The sequence below is a fragment of the Brachyhypopomus gauderio genome, chromosome 2, assembly GCF_052324685.1.
Source record: "Brachyhypopomus gauderio isolate BG-103 chromosome 2, BGAUD_0.2, whole genome shotgun sequence".
In the NCBI taxonomy this organism is placed as follows: Eukaryota; Metazoa; Chordata; class Actinopteri; order Gymnotiformes; family Hypopomidae; genus Brachyhypopomus; species Brachyhypopomus gauderio.
Window position 1 is genome coordinate 33,781,871 of NC_135212.1, and position 21,931 is coordinate 33,803,801.

The 21,931-nt window shown below is 45.0% G+C and overlaps 1 protein-coding gene across 1 annotated transcript; it reads right to left on the reverse strand.

The window, feature by feature from the left end:
- Nucleotides 1–6,427: 6,427 nt before the first annotated feature.
- LOC143500519 (C5a anaphylatoxin chemotactic receptor 1-like) lies at nt 6,428–15,063 on the reverse strand. The gene is given in 3 exon segments (XM_076994674.1): nt 6,428–10,148; nt 10,150–11,177; nt 14,920–15,063. Coding segments are annotated over 2 exon segments (1,092 nt in total). The 5' UTR covers nt 11,173–11,177; nt 14,920–15,063; the 3' UTR covers nt 6,428–10,079.
- Between the last annotated feature and the right edge of the window lie 6,868 nt (nt 15,064–21,931).

The following is a 21,931-nucleotide window of genomic DNA, read 5'->3' on the forward strand; positions in this document are numbered from 1 at the left end:
GACAGGGTTAATACAGTAATGTCAAGATAAAAGAAGTTTATATGTAACTGCGTTACCTCTGCTGAGCACCTTAAATGGACTGATATACTGCAGGCTAAGTTATTTGCTCCTTGTTTCAGGTTGAGGTTCTGAGTTGACAGTCATACCCTCTGTCCCGGGTGGTAGATCAAAGCCGGAAGACGACGACAAATGTACATGTGCCAGCTCCCAGGTGTGGGCACTGTGCTTTGTCCCAGGGGAAAAACGCAGGCTGGTAACCGTATACACATTGAAAGGGTGTGAGTTTTATAGCGGAGTGTACAATTGAATTTTGGGCATATTCCGTCTATGGGAGGTATTTGTGGCAGTCATGTTTGTCAGGGTTAGACCCAGGCACGTGCCTCCTGCCGCCACTAGGCAGAGCACGTGAGCTAGACCCAGGGGCAATCAAGCCCAATAGACTGCAGCTGTCGGCAGCCTATTTAATATGGGTGACTTCAGCAACTCATTGCTGAAGTTGTTAGTTGTCTTTGCACTCGCAGCCTAAGCCAGTTTCTCTTGCCCTCGTGCAGTTTCTATGTTTCACTCGTTCTTCTGTGTTTCCCCTGAGCGTGCTCAGGTTTTGTCTGTCTTGCGTTCTGCTATTTTCCTTTCTGTTCTATGTCGGTTTGTCTACCAGTGTTCTGGTCGACAGGCTGACAGGTAACCAGGTAGAAGCTTTAGGTCTTGTTACCTAAGCTTCATCTCTCATTTTTCCCATTTCTTATTTTTTCCCTTTTTGACACGTTGAGCCGTTCTCCTTGTGGTTTTCGTTTTCCCTGTCTTTTTCTCCAGCGACGCGTTGATTTCTTTTCCGCGTGTTTTTTGTTTGTTTACTTACCTGGGTTTATACACACGTCGAATGCCTCCGTGTCATTCTGCTGTTTTTCCCTCTGGGTTTTTGTTTTCATTTTCCCGCAGTCGCGGATGTTTCTGTTGGCTGTTTTTTGCCGTTTGCTTTTAGTGGGTAGCGTTTGACTCCTCATCACGTCAAAAACGTGTCACCGCCGTGATCGGAGGCGGCGCGTAACAGTGTTGAGAGACGGAATATTGTCGGAGAAACCTCCCTAATTCCTGATTATAGCGCTCCACTTCTCTGTTAGACTGGGGGTGGTAAACTGAAATCAAACTAACGTAACAGAACAACTTCAGCCTACTATGGACTCAGCTAACCCATCCACCAACGAGATGCAGAATGCCATCGCTATACAAGGGCAGGCTATCGGCAGGCACGAGCAGGCACTTCAGGAGATACATACCCAGCTCCAGGCTATCGCCCTCGCGGTTCAAAAGCCAGATCCGCCTATTGGTTTCCTCCGCCCTCTGGTTTCCTCCGGGGCTGTAGGGCTGCCTGCTGATTCCCGTGCTGAACCCGCATTGCCTGCTCCGGCGCGTTACAGTGGGGATCCCAACGAGTGTAGGGGGTTTTTATTGCAGTGCTCCCTGATCTTTGAGCAGCAGCCATCCCGTTTTCCCACCGAGCGTGCTAAGGTGGCCTATGTAATGGCGTTGCTTTCGGGGAAAGTGCTGGGCTACACCAGTGTGGGAAAACCAACCGGAACTCTGTTCCTCTTTTAAGCGGTTTTCTCGGGCTATGCGGCAGGCGTTTTTTCATCTGGCTTCTGGGGGTATTGTCGCGTCTAAACTGTTGCGTTTACGACAGGGCAGATCGACTGTGGCAGAATACTCGTTAGATTTCTGCACACTGGCAGCAGAAAGCGATTGGGGTTCAGAGGCGCTGGGGGCTATTTACATGGAAGGACTGAGTGAAGAGATAAAGGACGAACTGTCCCTCAGAGAGCCACCCAGCGGTTTGGACGACGCCATAGAACTCACTGTTAGGTTAGAAGACAATCTGTTAAGGGATCGCAAACACCGCTGTTTGTTTGCTCCACCGAGTGCTAAGCCAGTGTCTCCAGTGCGCAAGACTACTCAAGGGGACTGCGAAGCGTCAGAACAGCCCATGCAGTTAGGGCACACTCGCCTCTCCCATCAGGAAAGACAAACCCGCTTACGGGAGGGCAAATGTCTTTATTGCGGCCAGGCTGACCATAGAATCGCAGAGTGTCCCGAGTTACAGGGAAAAGGGCAGACCCGTCGGTGAACGGGGTTGCACCAATGAGTCGTGGCGCTTATTTCACCACCTGCGGTCTGATGCCCCACGTAGTGGTCTCATGGAGGGGCTCAGACGAACACCGGGTTTTGGCTCTCGTTGACTCGGGGGCTACTGGCAATTTCATTGACTCCGCCCTCGTAGCCTCTCTCTGTACCTCTGGTTCCCCTAGAAAAACCCCTCTCGGTGTCGGCTGTGGACGGCAGGTTGCTCACTTCAGGGGATATAACCCACCAAACAGTCCCTCTGACAGTTACTATAGGGAATCATCACGAAACCCTCACCCCTTATGTCATCGCTGCGCCCAAACTGCAGCTGATCTTGGGGTTTCCCTGGCTTCAGCGCCACAACCCTGATATAGACTGGCTCAACCTTTCCATCAATCGTTGGAGTAAAGTGTGCAAACAGTCGTGCTTGGCGCCCCACTGCAGTAAACCTGGGGACAGTCAAGAAGAAATAGCAGGCATAGAGAAAGTCCCTGCTGTTTACCACGACTTAAGAGACGTGTTCAGCAAGCGTAAGGCAGGCTTCCTACCCCCGCATAGAGGCTGCGACATTGCTATCAACCTCTTACCTGGTACTACTCCCCCTAGGGGGCGTTTGTTTTCCTTAGCACTGCCTGAACGCAAGGCTATGGAGTCCTACATTCAGGAAGCGCTCGCTGCTGGTACCATCCGTCCCTCTACCTCTCCCGCAGGTGCTGGGTTCTTCTTTGTGGGGGAAAAAGGATGGGGGCCTCCGCTCTTGCATAGATTACAGGGGACTTAAGATCACCATCAAAGACCGCCACCCCTTGCCTCTTATGTCCTCCGCCTTCGAGGCCCTTCAACGGGCGACGGTCTTCACTAAGTTAGACCTGAGAAGCGCGTACAATCTGTTGCAAGTCAGAGAAGGCGACGAATGGAAAACCGCCTTCCATACACCCTCTGGGCATTACGAGTATTTGGTTATGCCGTTTGGGCTCATGAACGCACCCGCGGCTTTCCAGCGGTTTGTAAACGGTGTACTTAGGGAGGCTCTGGATGATTACGCCTATGCCTACCTTGACGACATTTTAATATATAGCCGTACCGTCCAAGAACACCAGCAACACGTACGCCACGTCCTCCAGTTGTTACTAGAGAACCATCTCTATGTGAAACTAGAGAAGTCCTTGTTCCACATCTCTGAGGTAGCCTTCTTGGGGTTCATCGTTGCCAAGGGTCACCTGGCTATGGAACCCGCCGAGATCAAAGCGGTGACTCAATGGCCCATGCCCACGTCAGTTCGTTTGGTTCAACGTTTCCTGGGTTTTGCCAATTTCTATAGACGGTTTATTAGGGGTTTTGGCTCCCTTGCCGGTCCGCTCTCTGCCCTAACTAGTAAAAAATTGGGGAAGTTCACGTTGACCCCTGAAGCCCAGAAGGCGTTCGAGATGCTCAAGGGTCTTTTCACCAGTGCTCAGGTGCTGCGGGTTCCTGACCCTGAGCTCCCTTTTGTTGTCGAAACCGACGCCTCTGATTTGGGCGTTGGGGCGGTTCTCTCCCAGAGGGTCGGGGAACCACCTAAGCTGCATCCCTGCGCCTATTTTTTGCACCGGTTCACCCCTACGGAGAGGCGGTACGATGTAGGCGACAAAGAACTCCTGGCCGTCAAAATGGCCTTAGAGGAGTGGCAGCACTGGCTGGAGGGAGCCCGTCATCCTTTCCTGGTCTGGTCGGACCACAAAAACCTGACGTATCTCCAGCAGGCTAAGCATCTCAACGCCAGACAGGCCAGATGGGCTCTGTTTTTTTAGCCATTTCGATTTTACTTTGTCATACCGTCCTGGCTCGAAGAACACTAAGCCTGACGCTTTGTCTCGTCAGTGGGAGCCACCTCTCGTTGACAGTCCGCCTGAAACTGTGCTTCCCCTGGGAGTTGTTGTGGCACCTATCCGGTGGGGAATCGAAAAGACAGTGCAGGACGAACTCGCCAACGAACCCGGGCCTAGCGGTGTTCCTCCTGGCTGTCTCTACGTTCCCTCGACCGCCCGGCGTAAGGTCCTCTTGTGGGGACACACATGAACGTTACGCGGCGCACCCTGGTGCTAGGCAGACCGCCGAGCTAATAAAGAGGAGGTTTTGGTGGCCCGCGATGGACCAGGAGATTCGTGACTTCGTGGCCTCCTGCGAGGTGTGTAACAGAAGCAAGGCGCCTCGTAGTAAGCCCAGGGGGTTGTTGCGCCCTTTACCCACACCCTCCAGACCGTGGTCTCATATCTCCCTAGATTTCGTCACCGGGCTTCCGTCCTCTAAAGGGCTGACCACCATTCTCGTGATTGTCAACAGGTTTTCTAAATTCAGTAAGTTCATCGGCTTGCCCAAGCTGCTGCCCTCCGCCCGGGAGACTGCGTCTCTCTTGCTGGTTCATATAGTCCGCAACTACGGGTTCCCTCAGGACGCTTCTGGAAGGTTTTCCTGACCCTCCTCGGCGCCTCCGCTAGCCTGTCTTCAGGTTTCCACCCCCAGTCTAATGGTCAGACTGAGCGTGTAAACCAGGACCTGGAGCAGACCCTCAGGTGCCTGGCATCCACTAACCCTGCGTCCTGGGCCGACCACCTGTTGTGGGCTAAGTACGCCCACAACACGCTGTGGCATTCGGCTCTGGGTATGTCGCCCTTTGAGTGCTTGTTCGGGTATGCCCCTCCTCTGTCTCCTCTGATCACGAGCAGGCCGTGGCTGTGCCTTCCGCTGTGGCTCAGTTTCGGCGCTGCCGCAAGGCTTGGTCATGAGCTCGTTCGGCCCTATTGAAGGCCTCCTCTGCCTATTGCCGCAGTGCCAACAAACGTCGTCTCCCTGCGCTGTCCTTCCGTCCGGGTCAGCGGGTGTGGTTGGCGGCGGGTAACTTACCTGTTCGGGGTGGCACCAAGAAGCTGGCTCCTTGCTTCCTGGGCCCGTTCAAGATCGACCGTCGCATCAACCCGGTCACCTACTGTTTGGTTCTCCCTCCGTCCATACGTGTCCACCCGGTGTTTCACGTGTCCCATCTCCGGCCGTTCTTGTGTGGTTCTTCTCCCGCCCCGGCTCCTCCTGCGCGGCGTATGTATGGTGGGGGTCCGGTTTATATGGTGCAATGCCTTTTGGATGTCCGTCGGGTCCGGGGGCGGGACCAGTTCCTGGTGGATTGGGAGGGTTACGGGCCTGAGGAGTGGTCTTGGGTCCCCTGGGCACGCATCCTGGATCGTTCCCTGATCACTTCCTTTTATCGTGACCGGGCCGTTGCCCTGGGCCCGCAGGGTCTCGGGCCTAGAGGGGGGGGTTCTGTCAGGGTTAGACCCAGGTGCGTGCCTCCTGCTGCCACTAGGCGGAGCACGCGAGCTAGACCCAGGGGCAATCAAGCCCAATAGACTGCAGCTGTCGGCAGCCTATTTAATATGGGTGACTTCAGCAACTCATTGCTGAAGTTGTTAGTTGTCTTTGCACTCGCAGCCTAAGCCAGTTTCTCTTGCCCTTGTGCAGTTTCTACGTTTCACTCGTTCTTCTGTGTTTCCCCTGAGCGTGCTCAGGTTTTGTCTGTCTTGCGTTCTGTTATTTTCCTTTCTGTTCTATGTCGGTTTGTCTACCAGTGTTCTGGTCGACAGGCTGACAGGTAACCAGGTAGAAGCTTTAGGTCTTGTTACCTAAGCTTCATCTCTCTTTTTTCTTATTTTTTCCCTTTTTGACACGTTGAGCCGTTCTCCGTGTGGTTTTTGTTTTCCCTGTCTTTTTCTCCAGCGACGCGTTGATTTCTTTTCCGCGTGTTTTTTGTTTGTTTACTTACCTGGGTTTATACGCACGTCGAGTTCCTCCGTGTCGTTCTGCTGTTTTTCCCTCTGGGTTTTTGTTTTTGTTTTCCCGCAGTCACGGAGGTTTCTGTTGGCTGTTTTTTGCCGTTTGCTTTTAGTGGGTAGCGTTTGAGTCCTCATCATGGCGGTGACACGTTGTTTTTGACGTGATCGGAGGCGGCGCGTAACAGTGTTGAGAGACGGAATATTGTCGGAGAAACCTCCCTAATTCCTGATTATAGGAATTATAGTGGTTCCCAAACTTTTTCTGCCGTGCCCCCCTTTAGTAGATGAGAATATTTTTGCACTCCCCCCCCCTCCAATATTGACTAGGGATGCACCGATTCACGTTTTTCACTTCCGATACTCATTCATATATCTGAAGCTTAGTATCGGCCGATACTGATCCGATACCGATCTGATAGAGTAAAACAGTGCTGAATCGACTTAAAATATATATTTTTTGAAAACAGACATACTGAATTACAAGTTTATTGAAAACTCTGCACCAGTATAGCACACTTAAACACACATAAAAACATGTAAAAACAACACAACTTGCATTTGTTCATTCAGGGCAATTATGAATATAACATTGAATGTAAAATACCAAAGAACCTGAAACAGACAAAAACAATAGGTTCACAACTTTGGTCAAACATGAATAAAATAAACTGCAAGAAACCTTTGAAATGGTTCAAGAATTCTAAATATCATTTTAAATAAATAAGGAGATGAAATAAGAGAAACAGCAATACATATGCGGCTAGTTTGCTAGCGTTGACATCACGCAGAGCACAAAGCATCTAATGGCCAGAAATATGTGTACTGTCTCTTTAAGGGAGCGAGTTGAGCGCGTATGGAATATTGTTGTTATTTAGCTTTCTGCCGTAGACCGACCCAGACCACTGCTCTTTATTTTATCTTTATTTTATTTCTGTAACGCATTCAATGAGCTTTGGACAACTCACCAGTTCATGTATGAACAGTCAAGTAATGCTGAAGCCCAGGTTTATTTTGGTCAACCAGCAAATAAACGGACTAAGTGGAATACCACCAGCGCGACTACGAGTCAGTGATTCACCTCTCCTCTGTGTGCTTCGTGTTTCACTCACCTGTTAACTGTCCAAGTTTTCTGTCCGTGTCGGAGTGGATATTTAAGGTTGAACTAACTCCGAAAAGCGTTACAAGCATAGAATTAGACTGAATAGATCTGTTTTTATGGATCAGTCACATTGTCACCGATACCCGATCTAGAATTTTTTCAGATATTAATATCGGAATCGGTGCATCCCTAATATTGACACGTGCACATGTTTTACTTCCAAGCTCCGCGCCCCCCCTGCAATAGCTCCGCGCCCCCCACTTTGGGAACACTGTTCTAATAAGTAAACTATCAAATTATGACTTGTCAAACCAGACAGTAAATTGGATTACATCATTCCTAAGTGGCAGGAAACAATGTGTTCGGGTAAATCGCACACTATCCTCTTTTAAAGACTGCACTATGGGAGTTCCGCAGGGTTCTGTTTTAGGGCCCCTGCTTTTCAGTTTATACATTAATGATCTCCCTATGGTGTGCGATACAAATATCATCTTGTATGCGGACGATACTGTTCTGTTCACCCATGGGAAAAGTAAAACAGAAGTGGCCATAAAATTAACAGAAGAATTGAAAAAGGTTACTGTCTGGTTACAAAATTGTTGTCTTACAATAAATTTGGAAAAGACAGTGACAATGTACTTTGAAAAGAGATATAAATGTTCTAATTATTCAGATATTTATATAAATAGGGAAAAAATAAAGAATGTAAATAGCTTTACTTATTTAGGTGTTACTCTTGACTCAACTTTAACTTTCAAAAATCATGTAAAAAAACTGCAAGTCTTTGAAATTTTACTTGGTAAATTTTAGGTATATTCAAGGATCTCTATCTACGGAGGCATCACATATGTACTTAAATTCTACGATTCTCTCACGTTTTCAATACTGTATGACAAGTTGGTCGCAGGCTAGTAAAACTTAGTCTTAAAGCCTTTGGAATTAAAGTGCAATAAAAATCATGATAAGAAATCTAGACCCCTCATACTCAAATAGCTAGTGAGCGAGCTATCTATTTCTGGCCCGTGAGCTGCTTTGAAAAGTGGTTTTTTTTAGGAATCTTTTTTTTTCAATCGCGCTATCCGCTCTTAATTTGAAATCGCGCACCGCGATCTCAAGACGATGCCGGGGATTGCCTTTATGGCAACAACAAACAGGTAGCAGACGCCCAAATGCGTTCACACCCCCCCCCCGGTCGACAGTTTACGTTCGCCACCCCCGTAACCGGCCCTTCAGTGATTGAAAAAATTAAATGTGGCCCGTCATCATTTCTATTTGAGTACCCCTGATCTAGACAATATCACCAATGTCATATTCTTTCTAAATACAATTTTCTTAGTTTTGACAATTTAATAATCCATGCAAATACTTGTTTACTTTTTAAAGTCATCTATGGAGTAGCTGCGCCTCCTCTAAGAAGGTTATTATCTGAACATTGAGTTCAGAAAAAACAGCTCGAGTCACAAGAGCAACCTCTAGGGGAGAGTGCAGCATCCCAAAGTATAGGACCTCCTTTGCTAAATCTGCGTTTTCAGTTGTTGCCATGAGTCATTGGAATACTTTGCCAAATGAGATTATAACATGTAAAAGTTTCCCAACGTTCGGACATTTGACAAAGAAATGGCTCTTATCTAAGCAAGTTTGCACCCATTAGTAACGACGTGTGAGTGAGGGGTTTGTTTGGGAAAGTTTGATGATGTACAGGTGTGTGTATGTGAACAATTTAGTGTTTTTTGATAACTGGAGGATTTTTGTAAGTTTTATAAATGGTGTAATTGAAAGATGAATTTTATATCTTGTATGCCCGTGTTTGTGTTTAACGGTTTCGGTCATCCATTGAACAAATTTATTCTGTTATTCTGTCTAAACATCAACCTGTCCAAACGAACGAACGTAAATTGTTATAGCCTATCTGTATTCTTTATTGTTGCCATAGAGGCAATCCCCAGCCTCATCTTGAGATTGTGGTGCACGATTTCAAAATAAGAGCGGAAAGCACGATTGAAAAAAAAAGTTTTCAGAACAGCTCGCGGGTCAGAAATAAATGGCCTGCGGACCGCTATTTGAGTATGGGGGCTATAGAGGCATTTGCCAGTCTCTTGTTTCTTTGTATTTACTTTTATGATTTGTTCAAGCAATAATAAGCTACATTTTAATATTTATTCATGTGTTCATTCAAATGTATTTATTCATATTGCTATGTTGATATGAAGGTTTCTCGCCAACTACAGAAGAAAGAGAAGCTCATAAAAGCATTGAATAGCTTAATTTTAAAAAGTACAGAGAACATAAATTACATAAACGAGGCTGCTTCACCACAGCCTTACACTCAGCTGAAGGTCTATAGCAGAGAGAGGGAGGGCTAAAAGGTGGGAGGAGTAAGACTGTGTGAGAAAGGGGGAGGGGTCAGACAGTGAGGGGTTAAGGGGAGGGGTCAAATTGATGGTTGAAAGGATATGGTGAGAAGGGGAGAGAAGATGAACAAGGCTTAATATCTACAAGGGCCTGCAGGTGTTTCTTTTTTGCAGTTCAAGCAGCAAGCTTTCGGCGTGCTAAGAAGCTGCCAAAGGAAGGGAAGTGACTCAGGTCAAATGACCACAATCTTTTACACCTCAGTGTCATCCCACACCATTTTCCTGTTGTCAAGCAAAAACTTAATTAGCATGCTTGTCAGTTTTAAAGTTTTAATTGAGGCGTGTTAACATAAAAAACATCAGTGTCATGTTTTTTTTTTCATGTTTTCATGTTCAAAGCATTTTCACCTGTTCGCTATTTTGATGTAAATATTGGTAGTGCTGCCCGCTAATTGGATAATGTGTCTTATTTGTTAATCAAGGTTTGTCCTCCATGTGGTGCTAGTGAGCAAAGCACAATTTAATCCACAATTTAAAAACTGCTAATCAGTGCAAATGGAACTATTTTAAGGCTGCTGAATATGTAAATGATGATGACATTATTTACATGTTGTTGAGGGTAAATGGTGATGACCCGTAACAGTTAATATAATTAAGCCGTGCATGAGAAGGTACTTGGCCTGCCATGCTGTGGGGCGATGGGCCCTTTCAGCTGGGTTTGTGCAATGTTGCATGCATGTTGGTGTCAGTGGTGCTCTTGGTGTTGGCCAACATGCTGTGGCCTGTGCGACGGCTCCTCCGAGGCGAACTGGAGCACACTCCGAAGAGACTTGGTGATGCTCTCGCGGAAGCTCCGCCCCAGGCAGACGTAGAGCAGCGGGTTCAGGCAGCTGTTGAAGTAAGCCAGGCAGAGAGCCAGCACCTGGGCCAGGCGCAGGTTGGCCTTGCTGTCCAATCCATCGTGGTACAGTGCCACCTCGGCGATGTCCACCACATGCAGTGGCGTCCAGCACAGGAAGAAGCTGAGCACCACAGCGAGGATCACCCGCAGGGTGCGCGCTGATCGCTGGTTGCACTGCTGGCCCGGCCCGTGTCCCGCCCTCCGGTACACGAGCCAGTGACTGATGGCGATGACCACGAGTGGCAGCAGGAAGCTGAGCAGGACACGGCTGACCACGACGCCCCAGGCCTCCGCCTGGCTGTTGTAGCCAGACATGCACTTGGTCTTGGAGCTCTGCACATCCAGATTTGTGTGGATGAACTGTGGGATGCTGGCCAGCAGGGAGAGGCCCCAGGCGGAGAGGCACGCCCAGCTCGCCCAGCGCGGATGCCTCCAGTTCTGGCACCAGGCCGGCTGGGACACCAGTAGCCAGCGGTCCAGGCTGATGAGGGTCAGGAGGAGCACGCTGCAGAACATCAACATGTAGAGCAGACCGGGCAAGACCTTACAGGCCACCAAGCCAAAGGGCCAGTGCTGGTCCTGCGCCAGGGGCACCATGATCAGGGGCAGTGACAGGCAGCACAGCAGGTCGGCCAGAGCCAGGTGCATGAACCACAGTGCGTTCACCGAGCGTGCCATCCGGAACGCCGTCACCCACACCACCAGGCCGTTGCCGGGCACGCCCAACAGGAAGACGAGGCCGTAGCAGACCAGAGCAAAGGTGTGGCGCCAGCCCACGACAGACACGCCACCCTCCAGGTGGAAGGAGCAGTTTTTGAACGTGATGCAGGGATGCGGCGTGGAGTTCCTGTACAAGCTGTCAAAGTCAAATTCAGAGTCGTAGTCTTTGTAGTCTTCCATTTCAACTGTGATCAAAACAAAGAGACAAAAGGGAAACAAAGCAAAACAGTTGAGAAATACGTGCATTTCCATCATCACTAATGAACTACCACACATTTATTAACAATTTTATGAAGGGCAAGGTCAGTAGTTCACTGCACCCCGAATTATCATGGAAGTTTTGAGAAGTAAAATCCCTAGGATTATGATATAATATGCAATGCAGTATAGGAGCAAACCTGAATTCTGCAACCCAAATAAAGTCTTGAATATCACGGTGGGTCACCCTGGATGCCACCAGAGGGTGCGCACACGCACTCCTTCCTTCACACGTACGTCCACAACTTCACAAAGCCCACCCTCTCATTCCCGGTCACTCCGTCCATCCCAATCACCCGAATACTGACACCTGGCACTTAATCAGGTTCGGGCTGTATTTATTCCCACAGGTCGCGCTGTCCAGTGTTGCACATTCAGACTGCACCCTCGCCTCGTATCGTGGGATAGCCAGCTCTGCTTCTGGACTACCGTGCTCCGTTGGTTCTGTTGCTTATTCTCATCTTTTTTGTTATCTCGTTGTGTTTGTTCTGCCTTGTGGCCTGTGTATTTGCATTTTCTATTATGGATAATAAAGCTGCTCGCTCACAGCCTCTGCCTCCTGCTGCTTCTGTCCTGGCGTCACACTGAAAACATTAGATTCATTTTTTTTTTTTATTTTGGACCAATGTCTTATATCTTTAACTGAGGCTGCCAAGTTATATTGTATTTTCTTATATTTGACTGGATAACATGTTAGCCAGAACAATGAGAAGAAATCCCCACAAAAATGGGCCAAAAAGGCCCATTTGATCTTAGTTGTTGTGTGCCACCACTCACTACATCTCTAATGCCAAACCATTGATTCCCTTTTCAGTTAAATCCAGAGGTGAGCTTACATTTACTCCATTACATTTACTTGAGTAAGTCTTTAAAAAAAATCTTTTAGGAGTAATTTTAAATCAATATACTTTTTACTTTTACTTGAGTAGATTTTTGAAGAAGAAACTGTACTCTTACTCCACTATGCTACCATGAGCTTGTTATTTTCTTTTGACCTCTATGGTATCTCATTATTCTTATCCCCCTCACGTAGGGTTAGAGACAGATGCTGGTGTTGATGCTCCAAAGGTGCTCATTTATTGTGAAATAATGAACATACCACACATGCGGCTACAGATGCTACATTTATACATAAATGTCACATAAGCACAGCCACAGTGTTAATGAGATAATGTATATCAAGATATAAAGAAAAACTCAAAGTTGATGTGAACTGAACAGTCATTAGAATGCAAAACAAACGCATTGAGGCACATGTCATGAGTACCGTATTGTTATTATTCACCAGATTAACCAAGTAGCTAAGAGTTACTTGCTTCTTGTCGTAACCAGTTATATTTTAATATATCTAGCCTTGGTTCAATTTATTTTTTTGGCCTTTGTTTCTTCATATTGTATCAGAGTTCTGTTGTATGGTTGTGTTTTAAATATTCAAATTTCAATAATTTTGTAAGTTAAAGATCTGTTGCTGATTACAACTTAAAGTAGCAATGAGGTCTTAAACATTTTGGAAGGTCTTTAAAAAGAGTCTTTAAAAGGTTTTGAAATTAACTGCAGTATTTCTGCATATACCTTGTATCTTATTCATATTTGTAAACAGCCGACCCGCTACTTTCCACCATTTTTCTCTGCTCCGAACAGCCTCTGCTGCTCCTGTTGAATTATGGGATAGGACAGTGTGCCACAATCCCATACATACAAAATGTCACCAGATTCAGTTAGCCATCTGGGTACTTTTCACGTATTCGGACCAGTGACCGTATATATAATGGACGGTACGTCGCCGTTGACTCCCATTGTGAACTTTTGAAGCCACCAAGATGGCCCCACAGACACCGCCATCTTGGATGCGCTTGCGCAGTAGATGAAAATTGGAGCCAGAGCATGTGCATTAGAACTGGTAGGCAGGTCAGTATCTCCGCCAGAGACCGTATCTCCGCCCCGACATTCGTTAGGATACGCCCACCAGTATAGAAACTTTTGACGTTTTACAAAATAAACAAAGGTAAAAGGTTTTAATACTGCTGTCGAGAGTTTTGCTGTAGAGAGTTTTGATGTTGAGCGCGTTCACATTTGAGCGTCTGGTATTAGATGTCAACCAACGCAGCTATTAACTGTCAATCACCTTATCACCACACCCCTCTAAATAACACTTAATAACTTCTATAAAATCTGTTTATCGTAGAGAAAAACACTGGGAGAGATACTAATGCAATGGGGTGTTATAGAATCGACTAAATATAATTGCTCAAAAAACTTATTTTACGTGTAATAAAAATTCAAAGTTTCACGTCCGGCCCGTACCCTTATATGGGAATGGGCGGGGTTAAAAGTTGTACTGACTACCCTTTATCTCGTACTCCTTTGGCATACTGAATAGGAGGGAAGAATGGCATTTCAGACGGAGCCAGAGACTTATAAAGGCTCTACCACGTGACTATGTTTTACCTATAAAACGTAGTCATGCAGTCTCGTCACATGACCATGACCATCTCGTCTCAGCGGTGGGACGGATTACATTTACAATTTACAGTCATAGCAAACGGATGAAAAAATGTCAGAATCAGCGTTCGCCAATGCAGACGAGGAGGAACACCTTTGGCCTCACATTGAAAGCATGTTTACAAAAAGTGCAAAACAGCAGCTACATTTTGCGATGTCTTCCATGTCTACCAAAACAAATGGACAATTCAACATATAAAAACTCAGAATCTAACTTGAGGAAACTTAGCGGTAAGTTTACAAAACTAATTTAATTAAAAATTCCCCCCCCTAAGTCTCTTTTAATGTCTTGATCTCCCTGTAGCCTCTCAGAACCTTTTAATCCACACAGAGTTCACCCCAAAAAACTAAGTATACTGACTTCTAGAGTCCGACAGAAATCGCAATTCCTTATCATCCAGTAGGGTTGCCACCTGTCCCGGTTTTCCCGGGACTGTCCCGGTTTTCACGTCGCTGTCCCGGTGTGTCCTGGTTTTCCTTCTTTTTAATATTCGGTCCCGGCAAAAAAAAAATCATTTAATGTCCCGGTTTTCACTAGGTTCGTTCAAACGATTATTTAGACTGTTTCTGCACACTTTAAATCCGTCTTTTTTTTCATTTTACACCCCCCCCCCCCCCAAACATTTTACATTCGCCACCCCCCATCCACCCCGCCACCCCTGTCAACAATTTACATTCCCCCCGTCAACAATTTACGTTCGCGTATGACTGTGTCAAACCTAGGTGGCAACCCTATCATCCAGTGACACTCCAGTGTGAAAAATAAAAAATCACAGCCTATTGTGGCTTGACATTTCAGATGGTTTTTGGATGACTACTTTTTACTTTTACTTTTTTTGTCATTTTATTCTGAAGCAACAGTATTTTTACTTGAGTACAATTTTTTACTACTCTACCCACCTCTGGTTAGGACTCAGCTTAGTGTCAGTTAAGTCTCAGTTACATCTCCCCTGATACTGCCTGAACAGTTTTCAGAATGGAAGGACCAATGGCATTTACTGTGCAAATGGCCACAGAACACAGAAACATTAAACAGGAATAAAAATCAAACCCTGAAACATTCTTCCTTTCATCTGAAAAAAGGAGAAATGTATCCTACAGTTTGTGGAGAGGAGCAATCATAATTACAATCTTCTTTCCTGATGGAGCTGGTGATGCTCTACCCACCTCTGCCTGAACCTTCACCTGCTGGGTTTACGATGTTCTGACAACTTCATGCAAGGCTCCTCTCTGGGTTCAATTGATCTTGTGTGTGGACGCCCGCACACTTGCCGTGCACCCCAGTGCCCGAGGGAAGGAAGTGATTGCCAAACATCGCACAACTACCCCACCACAATTGTGCAGCGCTGTGCATGTCACATAACATCACTTTGTTTTTTGTCACGCCTGGCTCTGCCTCCCATCTCTCTTACTTGTTTTCACGTTCCTAGTCCTGCATCGGTTCCGGTTTTCCTTGTTTTCCCTCTTGCTCTGTCTTTCCGTCTTAGTTATTATGTCCTGTGATTTAAGCTCTGTTTGGTGTCTTTGGTTGCAGATCATTGTGTTTGCCTGCCCTGCTTTATACATTTGTAGATCTTTGTTCCTGGTTCTATTCTGTGTGTTAGTTTAGTGATGTCTGTTTTGGGTTCTGGTTATTCATGTTTACCCGCATTGGTTACTCTTCATTGTCTGACAGATTCTCTGGTAATCACCTGGTCTGTTCTCATGACTCTGCTAAAGGATTTGCCCATAATAAATCTTGCTCTGCTCAGTTGGGAGGATGAAGTGCCTGAGAGAGGACAGAGCCGGCTGCAGCGTTGTCCAAGGACGGCTCAAGCCCTGCAGCATCGTCCGAGGATGTCTCAAGGTCTGCAGTGCGCCACAGTGCCATCCCTATGGCTATGGCACCACTGGACGTCGTCCCCACAGCTGTAGCACCACTGGACACTGTCTCCATATCTGCAGTGCTCCACGGCTGCAGCGCCCTTGGACGCCGTCCCCATAGCTGTGGCGCCACTGTGGTGTTGTCCCTATGGCTGCAGTGCTGCTGGATGATGAACTAGGGGGTGAACCCTAGTTCCTGAGACCCAGGGAGTTTCTACTCCAATGTCTGCACCTGTTCCTGTGACCAGGAGGGGATTTTATGTTCATTTGACCCAGAGGTGGTCTTCAGTTCCTAAGGGCATCCCTACGGCTTCACCAAGTGTTCCTGAGGCCTGCCTGGGGCCTGCACATGTTCCCACGACCTGGAGGGGGTCTCCTGTTCCTGCATCACACCAGCGGCCTGTTCTGGTCCCTGAAGCCCGCCAATGGCCTTTTCCGGTCCCTGAAGCCCACCAATGGCCTGTTCCTGCGGCCCACCTTAGGCCAGTTCTAGAAGCTACTAAGCCTGTTCCAAATGCCCATGGTAGACTTCCCAAGGCCGCCTGGCAAACTCCTAAGACTGGTTTATTCGCCCCTCTCAGACCATTCGGCTGGCAAAGGAGACTACCCGGTCAGTGCCTAAGACTGGGTCTAGTGGGGGTTTTCATGGACTCTTTTCATAATTGTAACCCTGTGCAGGTTCCCAATGTCTGTGATGATTTGAAAATTATGGATTGCCTGTATACGCCTCTGTTCCCTGCTCAAGTCCCTGGTTATGTGTTAGTCCCAGTCTCAGAAGTCGATGCCCGTTGCATTATAGTTTTCTTTTTGCTGAGAATGTCGAAATATTTGCATGGGTTGTGTGCTAATTGTACTGTAAAGTGTCTTTGAGTTCTGAGAAAGGTGCAAAAGAAGACACGTCATTCATCTGTTTACAGATTCTGTGTACGGTATGCACAGATTATTAATAGAATGTTAATGAAATCCAGGATGAGCTTCCATCTGACTACATACCTGACCCCTTTATAGGGGTTTATCCAAGGTTACAGAAATGGATTCATGTGAACTTAAAAAGTACAAGATGGTTGCTGGATAGTGCTGTGTTTCATAGTTTAGTCAGACATTGTACAAAGCATGATCACAGTTTCATCAGTTCTTACGCTCTTAAGGGCAAACCCTGAATAGTTTCTAGGGTCAAAATATCAGAATTTGGAATGTACACGTCATCATCCAGAAATCGTTTCTTCTCCAATTGATACATCATCGGAAGAAATTAAGGCACTTTGGGGAACGTGGTGTTTGAGCACTGCAGGATTCGATCTTTCTGTTTTCAACACAGAAGAAGCCCCCTGACTAAAGCTACATTTGAAGAGCCCTGCCCATCTAATTCTAAAGGGCCCTTCCAAGCTGCCAACCCACTGAACTGAACTGAACTGAAAAATGACAATGAAAAAGAAAAGAACTGAAGATAGAATGAAGAATTTGAATTCATTTCATCAAAGGACAGAAGGCTTGACATTTCAGATGGTTTTAGGAAACAAGGGCGTTGCCTTTATTTGAAACGATCCAGTGACTCAAGGCAAGCCCTTTCCTCCATGTTTGACAAACTTCTTTCGTTTAACACAGTACAAGCACATTCTGCAGTTTCCCCTCTGTTACTATGATACAGCAAAATGTGGTAAACAGGAAAATGACACACTTTAATCTAAAATCTACAACAGACACTTGTAGAGTTTGGAACTGTTGGATTAAACCCAAAGCCATTCAGACACTCCTCCACTTTGCTGAATTCAGGTATTTCAGCCATGCCCACTGCTAAAAGCCATATTAAATCCAATACATGGCCACGCAGTCTCCACAGACAAGCACTGGCAGTAGATCAGGTTGTGCTGAAGTGGTCAGAGGTCAGTTTAAATGGGGAACTGCAGCAGGATGTGGCAAAAAATTGTATTTTTGTGAAATGTAGGCGTAGAGGGTACATGGGGTTTGTGATGCAGTAGATCCTGCAACATCACAGGGTTGCTGGGACCTGAAAGATGCAGGATGTCAATGAAATCTCACATCATCCCATCATCACTGTTTGCTTCCAACTGGATCCAGTTTGGGGAAGTTCCTTTCCTGGTCTTTCCTGGTTTGCACCTGTGCAAAACATCCATCAGCACACAAAAACCTCTTCTGACTGAACACACACACTGCATGATCTTGCAGCAAGATCACAATCAGCAGTGATGACCTGCATTTGTACTAATACACTTTAACACTAGTTATCTATCTCAAGGTGTACATATAGCAAAATGATAATTCAGGATTCAAACTGAAGTAGACAGTTGGGCCAACATATTGATTCACCTCAAGGCATAATTTTGACTCCATGAGAGCCTCTAATACAGGAAAACAAAAACAGCTTTGATTTTGGGGATTTTAAGTGTGTAAATGTACACTGGTGATGTAAAATCTGTCATGCTGTTTTTTCTGATTCAACAGGGTGTTGTTTGATAAAACAAATAATATTGGGCATGTACATGGAAGTACTGAAGGGCTCCACAGTATTGTCCACTTAGTGTCTAAGGCCTCTCCAAAGTGTAAAAAAAATCTATAAAAATTTCTTAGTTGTATGTAAGGTGATGGCTGTAACACGTTTTAAAGCTGTGTTACAACCATCCCCACCCCTGTCAGCCAGTGTTTAACTAGCTGTATTAGCAAGGTGATTTGAAATTAACTGGGGAAAAATGCATCACAATTTACCTGAGAAACTACAGTTTAATGTAATATAATTCATATGGTTTTATCTGCAATAGTTCACCTCAATCAGTTTTTTCGCGATGGAATCTGCATGTGCCTGTTTACAGCCTTGATATTCACCATGTGAGGTCAGGGTGGAATTGGGCAGTGATGCCGGTAACGCGTTACTGTAGTCGGACTACTTTTTTCAGTAACAGTAGTCTAACGCAACTACTATTTAAAAACTAGTAGTCAGATTAAAGTTACTTATCTAAAACATCGTGCGTTACTATTTCTGCATTTTGGGGGAACGTAGGTTATATTTATTCATTCTTATTTTTTGGCTACACGTTTCTTACGCGGTTACGTCATCTCTGCTCTGCGGCGCCAAAGTCAGATGTGAACAATAAGGAAGACAACATTGAGGTCCGTTGTACACTCTGTGCTGGCGACAGAGTGCTGTCTACTTTCAAAAACACAACGTCAAACCTGAAAAAAAAACCGGGGCTTGGCGGCGAACGTAAATTGTTACCGGGCGGGGTGTAAAATGGACTAAATTCAGTATTATATCGCGATCGATCGATCGCCGGTGGTTGGCGCCAGATCGAACTAGTAACTCGTTGAATCATAGATGTGGATCAGAGGTAAATAAACTAGAATTTTTTTCGGCGTGAGATATCGGAAGTGTGGCGTGTGTAAGCGTGTGAAGACAGTCAAATGCGTGTGTCTCAATGCGTGAGAGTTGGCAACCCTGTAAGTGGGCGGGGTTGAACAGAAAGACTGTCTTATTTATTTATTTAAAAAACATGTAAGCCTATTTCAAGAAAAAGTTTACAAATGCCAGTGTCATTTTTGATGTTCCGGTTAAAATACATGTCAATAAAGTGAGTATTGGCAGAACTGGTAGTCATTTTTATGTTATAGGGGCGGGGGATCAGCCTCTGCTGAAAGTAACTAAAAGTAATCTAACTTAGTTACTTTTAAAAGCAAGTAGTCAGTAACTTAACTGAGTTACTTTTTAAAGAAGTAGTCAGTAGTCAGTAGTCGGATTACTGTTTCAAAGTAACTATGGCAACACTGGAATTGGGTAAATACTGAAATGATCATATGACTCCTAACTTATCCTTGATCAGTGGAACTGATGGTGTTACAACTCCCCCCATGTTACAACCATACCCGGTCTCCCCTACATAGTACTGCTTATATTCTAATATTTTGTATGCATTTTGTTTTATGTTGTATGCATTTTCTTCACAACTGTTTATTCATATTCACAAACGCAACTGTGTCCTTCGTAGCCCTTCATAGCTTTTTAGCCATTCTTATCTAACTTCCGGTTTATCGTTCTAAAACCTTCCAAAAAACTCGACATAATCTCCAGCTAGAGTAAACCTTTTCTTTTTCTATGATGTCCAAAAGTATATGCAATCGAAATATTCACTAACAAAATAATCTACAACTGCTTCAGTTTCGCCAAACAGAGTTAATCGCGTGTGCTCTGGAGAGTTTATATTAGTTTAGCTTACCTTATCTGGTACCTTGGTAGTGGCTTGTTTCACTACCAATATGGCTTGTTGTGATGCGCATTGAAACTCCCAAAGACAAGTAATCACGAATCATGTCAAGTGAAGTGTTAATCTTTTAAGCTTCAACTGAGCTATTGGCTAGAAAAGCTATCAATCACTTCAAAGGTGTCAGCCTCGTCGCTTTTGCCATAGACATAAAATACTGTGGCGTGGTGTGGAAGAGAGAGGCCGCAGGCAAGTCCATTCTCAAGGAAAGACAGGCTTTTATTTCCTATATGAGGTTAGTTTGCCGCACGCAGGCGCGCTAACAGGAGCTTTAATTGAGCTTAGACTTGTACGTGGAACACAAGGTAAATCACAGGTGTACTGGTATCACACACTGACGGAGGGTAAACTTAGGAGAGACACAAATACATAATGTCAACCAGGATGACTCGACTAACAATGTCCATAAACACTAATTACTAATAACATTACATAGGCATAAACATACATGAACACATAACACCGTTGGAGCCGAAGAGGCTCATGGGTACTGGCGTCACTCTCCGGTACCCCCCCATTGGTCTGACGCTACAATACATAGATGCCTCATCCCAGCCAACATGTCCACATGGGCCCCACATGTGATTTAACTGCACTGTAAAAAAAACATTTTTTTATCAGATATTTACTGTAAATAAATACAGTATTTTTCTGTCTTTTTCATAATAAGAGATTAAACCTGTAAAATACAGGAAAATTACTTTTTTAAGAAAACTCCTTTAAATATACGGTCAAAGTCTGTAAATTTAAATTACAAAAATTTCTTGTTTTATAACAGGATTGTATATATTTTTTTAAGGGTCTTGAGTGTTAATTTAGTAGTTATCAGTGTAAAAATGCAGTTTTCAGTGTAAAAACACAGAACAATGCCTATTGTAACCACAGTAATTTTCCATTTTTAAACAGTAAATGCATGGTATATTAAAATTCCATATTATCAAATTATATTGAACTATATTCAATATATAATTATATTGAATTATATTGAACAAAAACAGCATCCTAACATCTACATTTGACCAAAGCTGGAATTATAGTGAATTAAGATTTGAAGTAAAATATTATGTAAAATTTTCCATTTCCAATTCTCTAAATATACATTAATATCTCTGCTACCAAACCAGCTGTAAATTCAATCACATGCACAAAGTACTGAACAACAGCCTTTTATTTGAAATGACATTTAAAGCAACAAGTTTAGAACGCAATACTGCTCCACTCTGCTCAAGCAAGTGAATAATATAAAATATTTGGTCCCTCAATCCTCAATCCCGGGCAATCAAGGGCTTTTCCTGAGGAGGCGCAAAGATATAAGGCATTAGGAGATTTTTTTCAGAAAGGCCCATAACCTGTTAAAACTTTGCAATATATAGCAATAAGTTTGCGGATGGGGGTCAGAGAAATAGTGTAGGTATCCTGACGAACCAATGTTCGATGCGAAAAATTCTGGCTCAGTAATGTGTTCCAAACTACGTTGTACTTTTGTAAGGGTGTCATATAACATCACTCCTCACCGCCTAGCAGGTGTGTGTTTTTTCCTGAATACTACTGTGACTTTGTCAAGCACAACCCAGCCAGTCATCAGGCACTGCTAATAGTGAACTTGAGGTGATTTCAGGTCGGGAGACCAGCGAGAAGATATTTTGTTGTTTTCAAGCGGTCTGTGGGCTTCATCAAAGCTCCGGACACCATCGAAACATATGTGGACCTAAAAATACAGCTTTAATCTCAATACTGACCAAATTTAATCGAAATCCGTGCCTGCGAAAGTATTTTACTAGACCGCGGAAAATAGGTAGTCTTGATTGACATTTGTGTATCGAACGTCACGGTAGCGCAACTTTAGGCTAAAAGCGGCGTCTCTGTTTAACTCATTCCCACAGTGTTTTCTTGAAATCGGTATAGATACCAGTGTTGTGTAGTTTAATCACATTGTTTTCTGATATAACTTGTTGTTAAATGGTAATATAGTTAACATTACTTCGAATTAGATTATGATTAATTATTAATTATGATTAACAGGGTTGCCAACTCTCACGCATTGA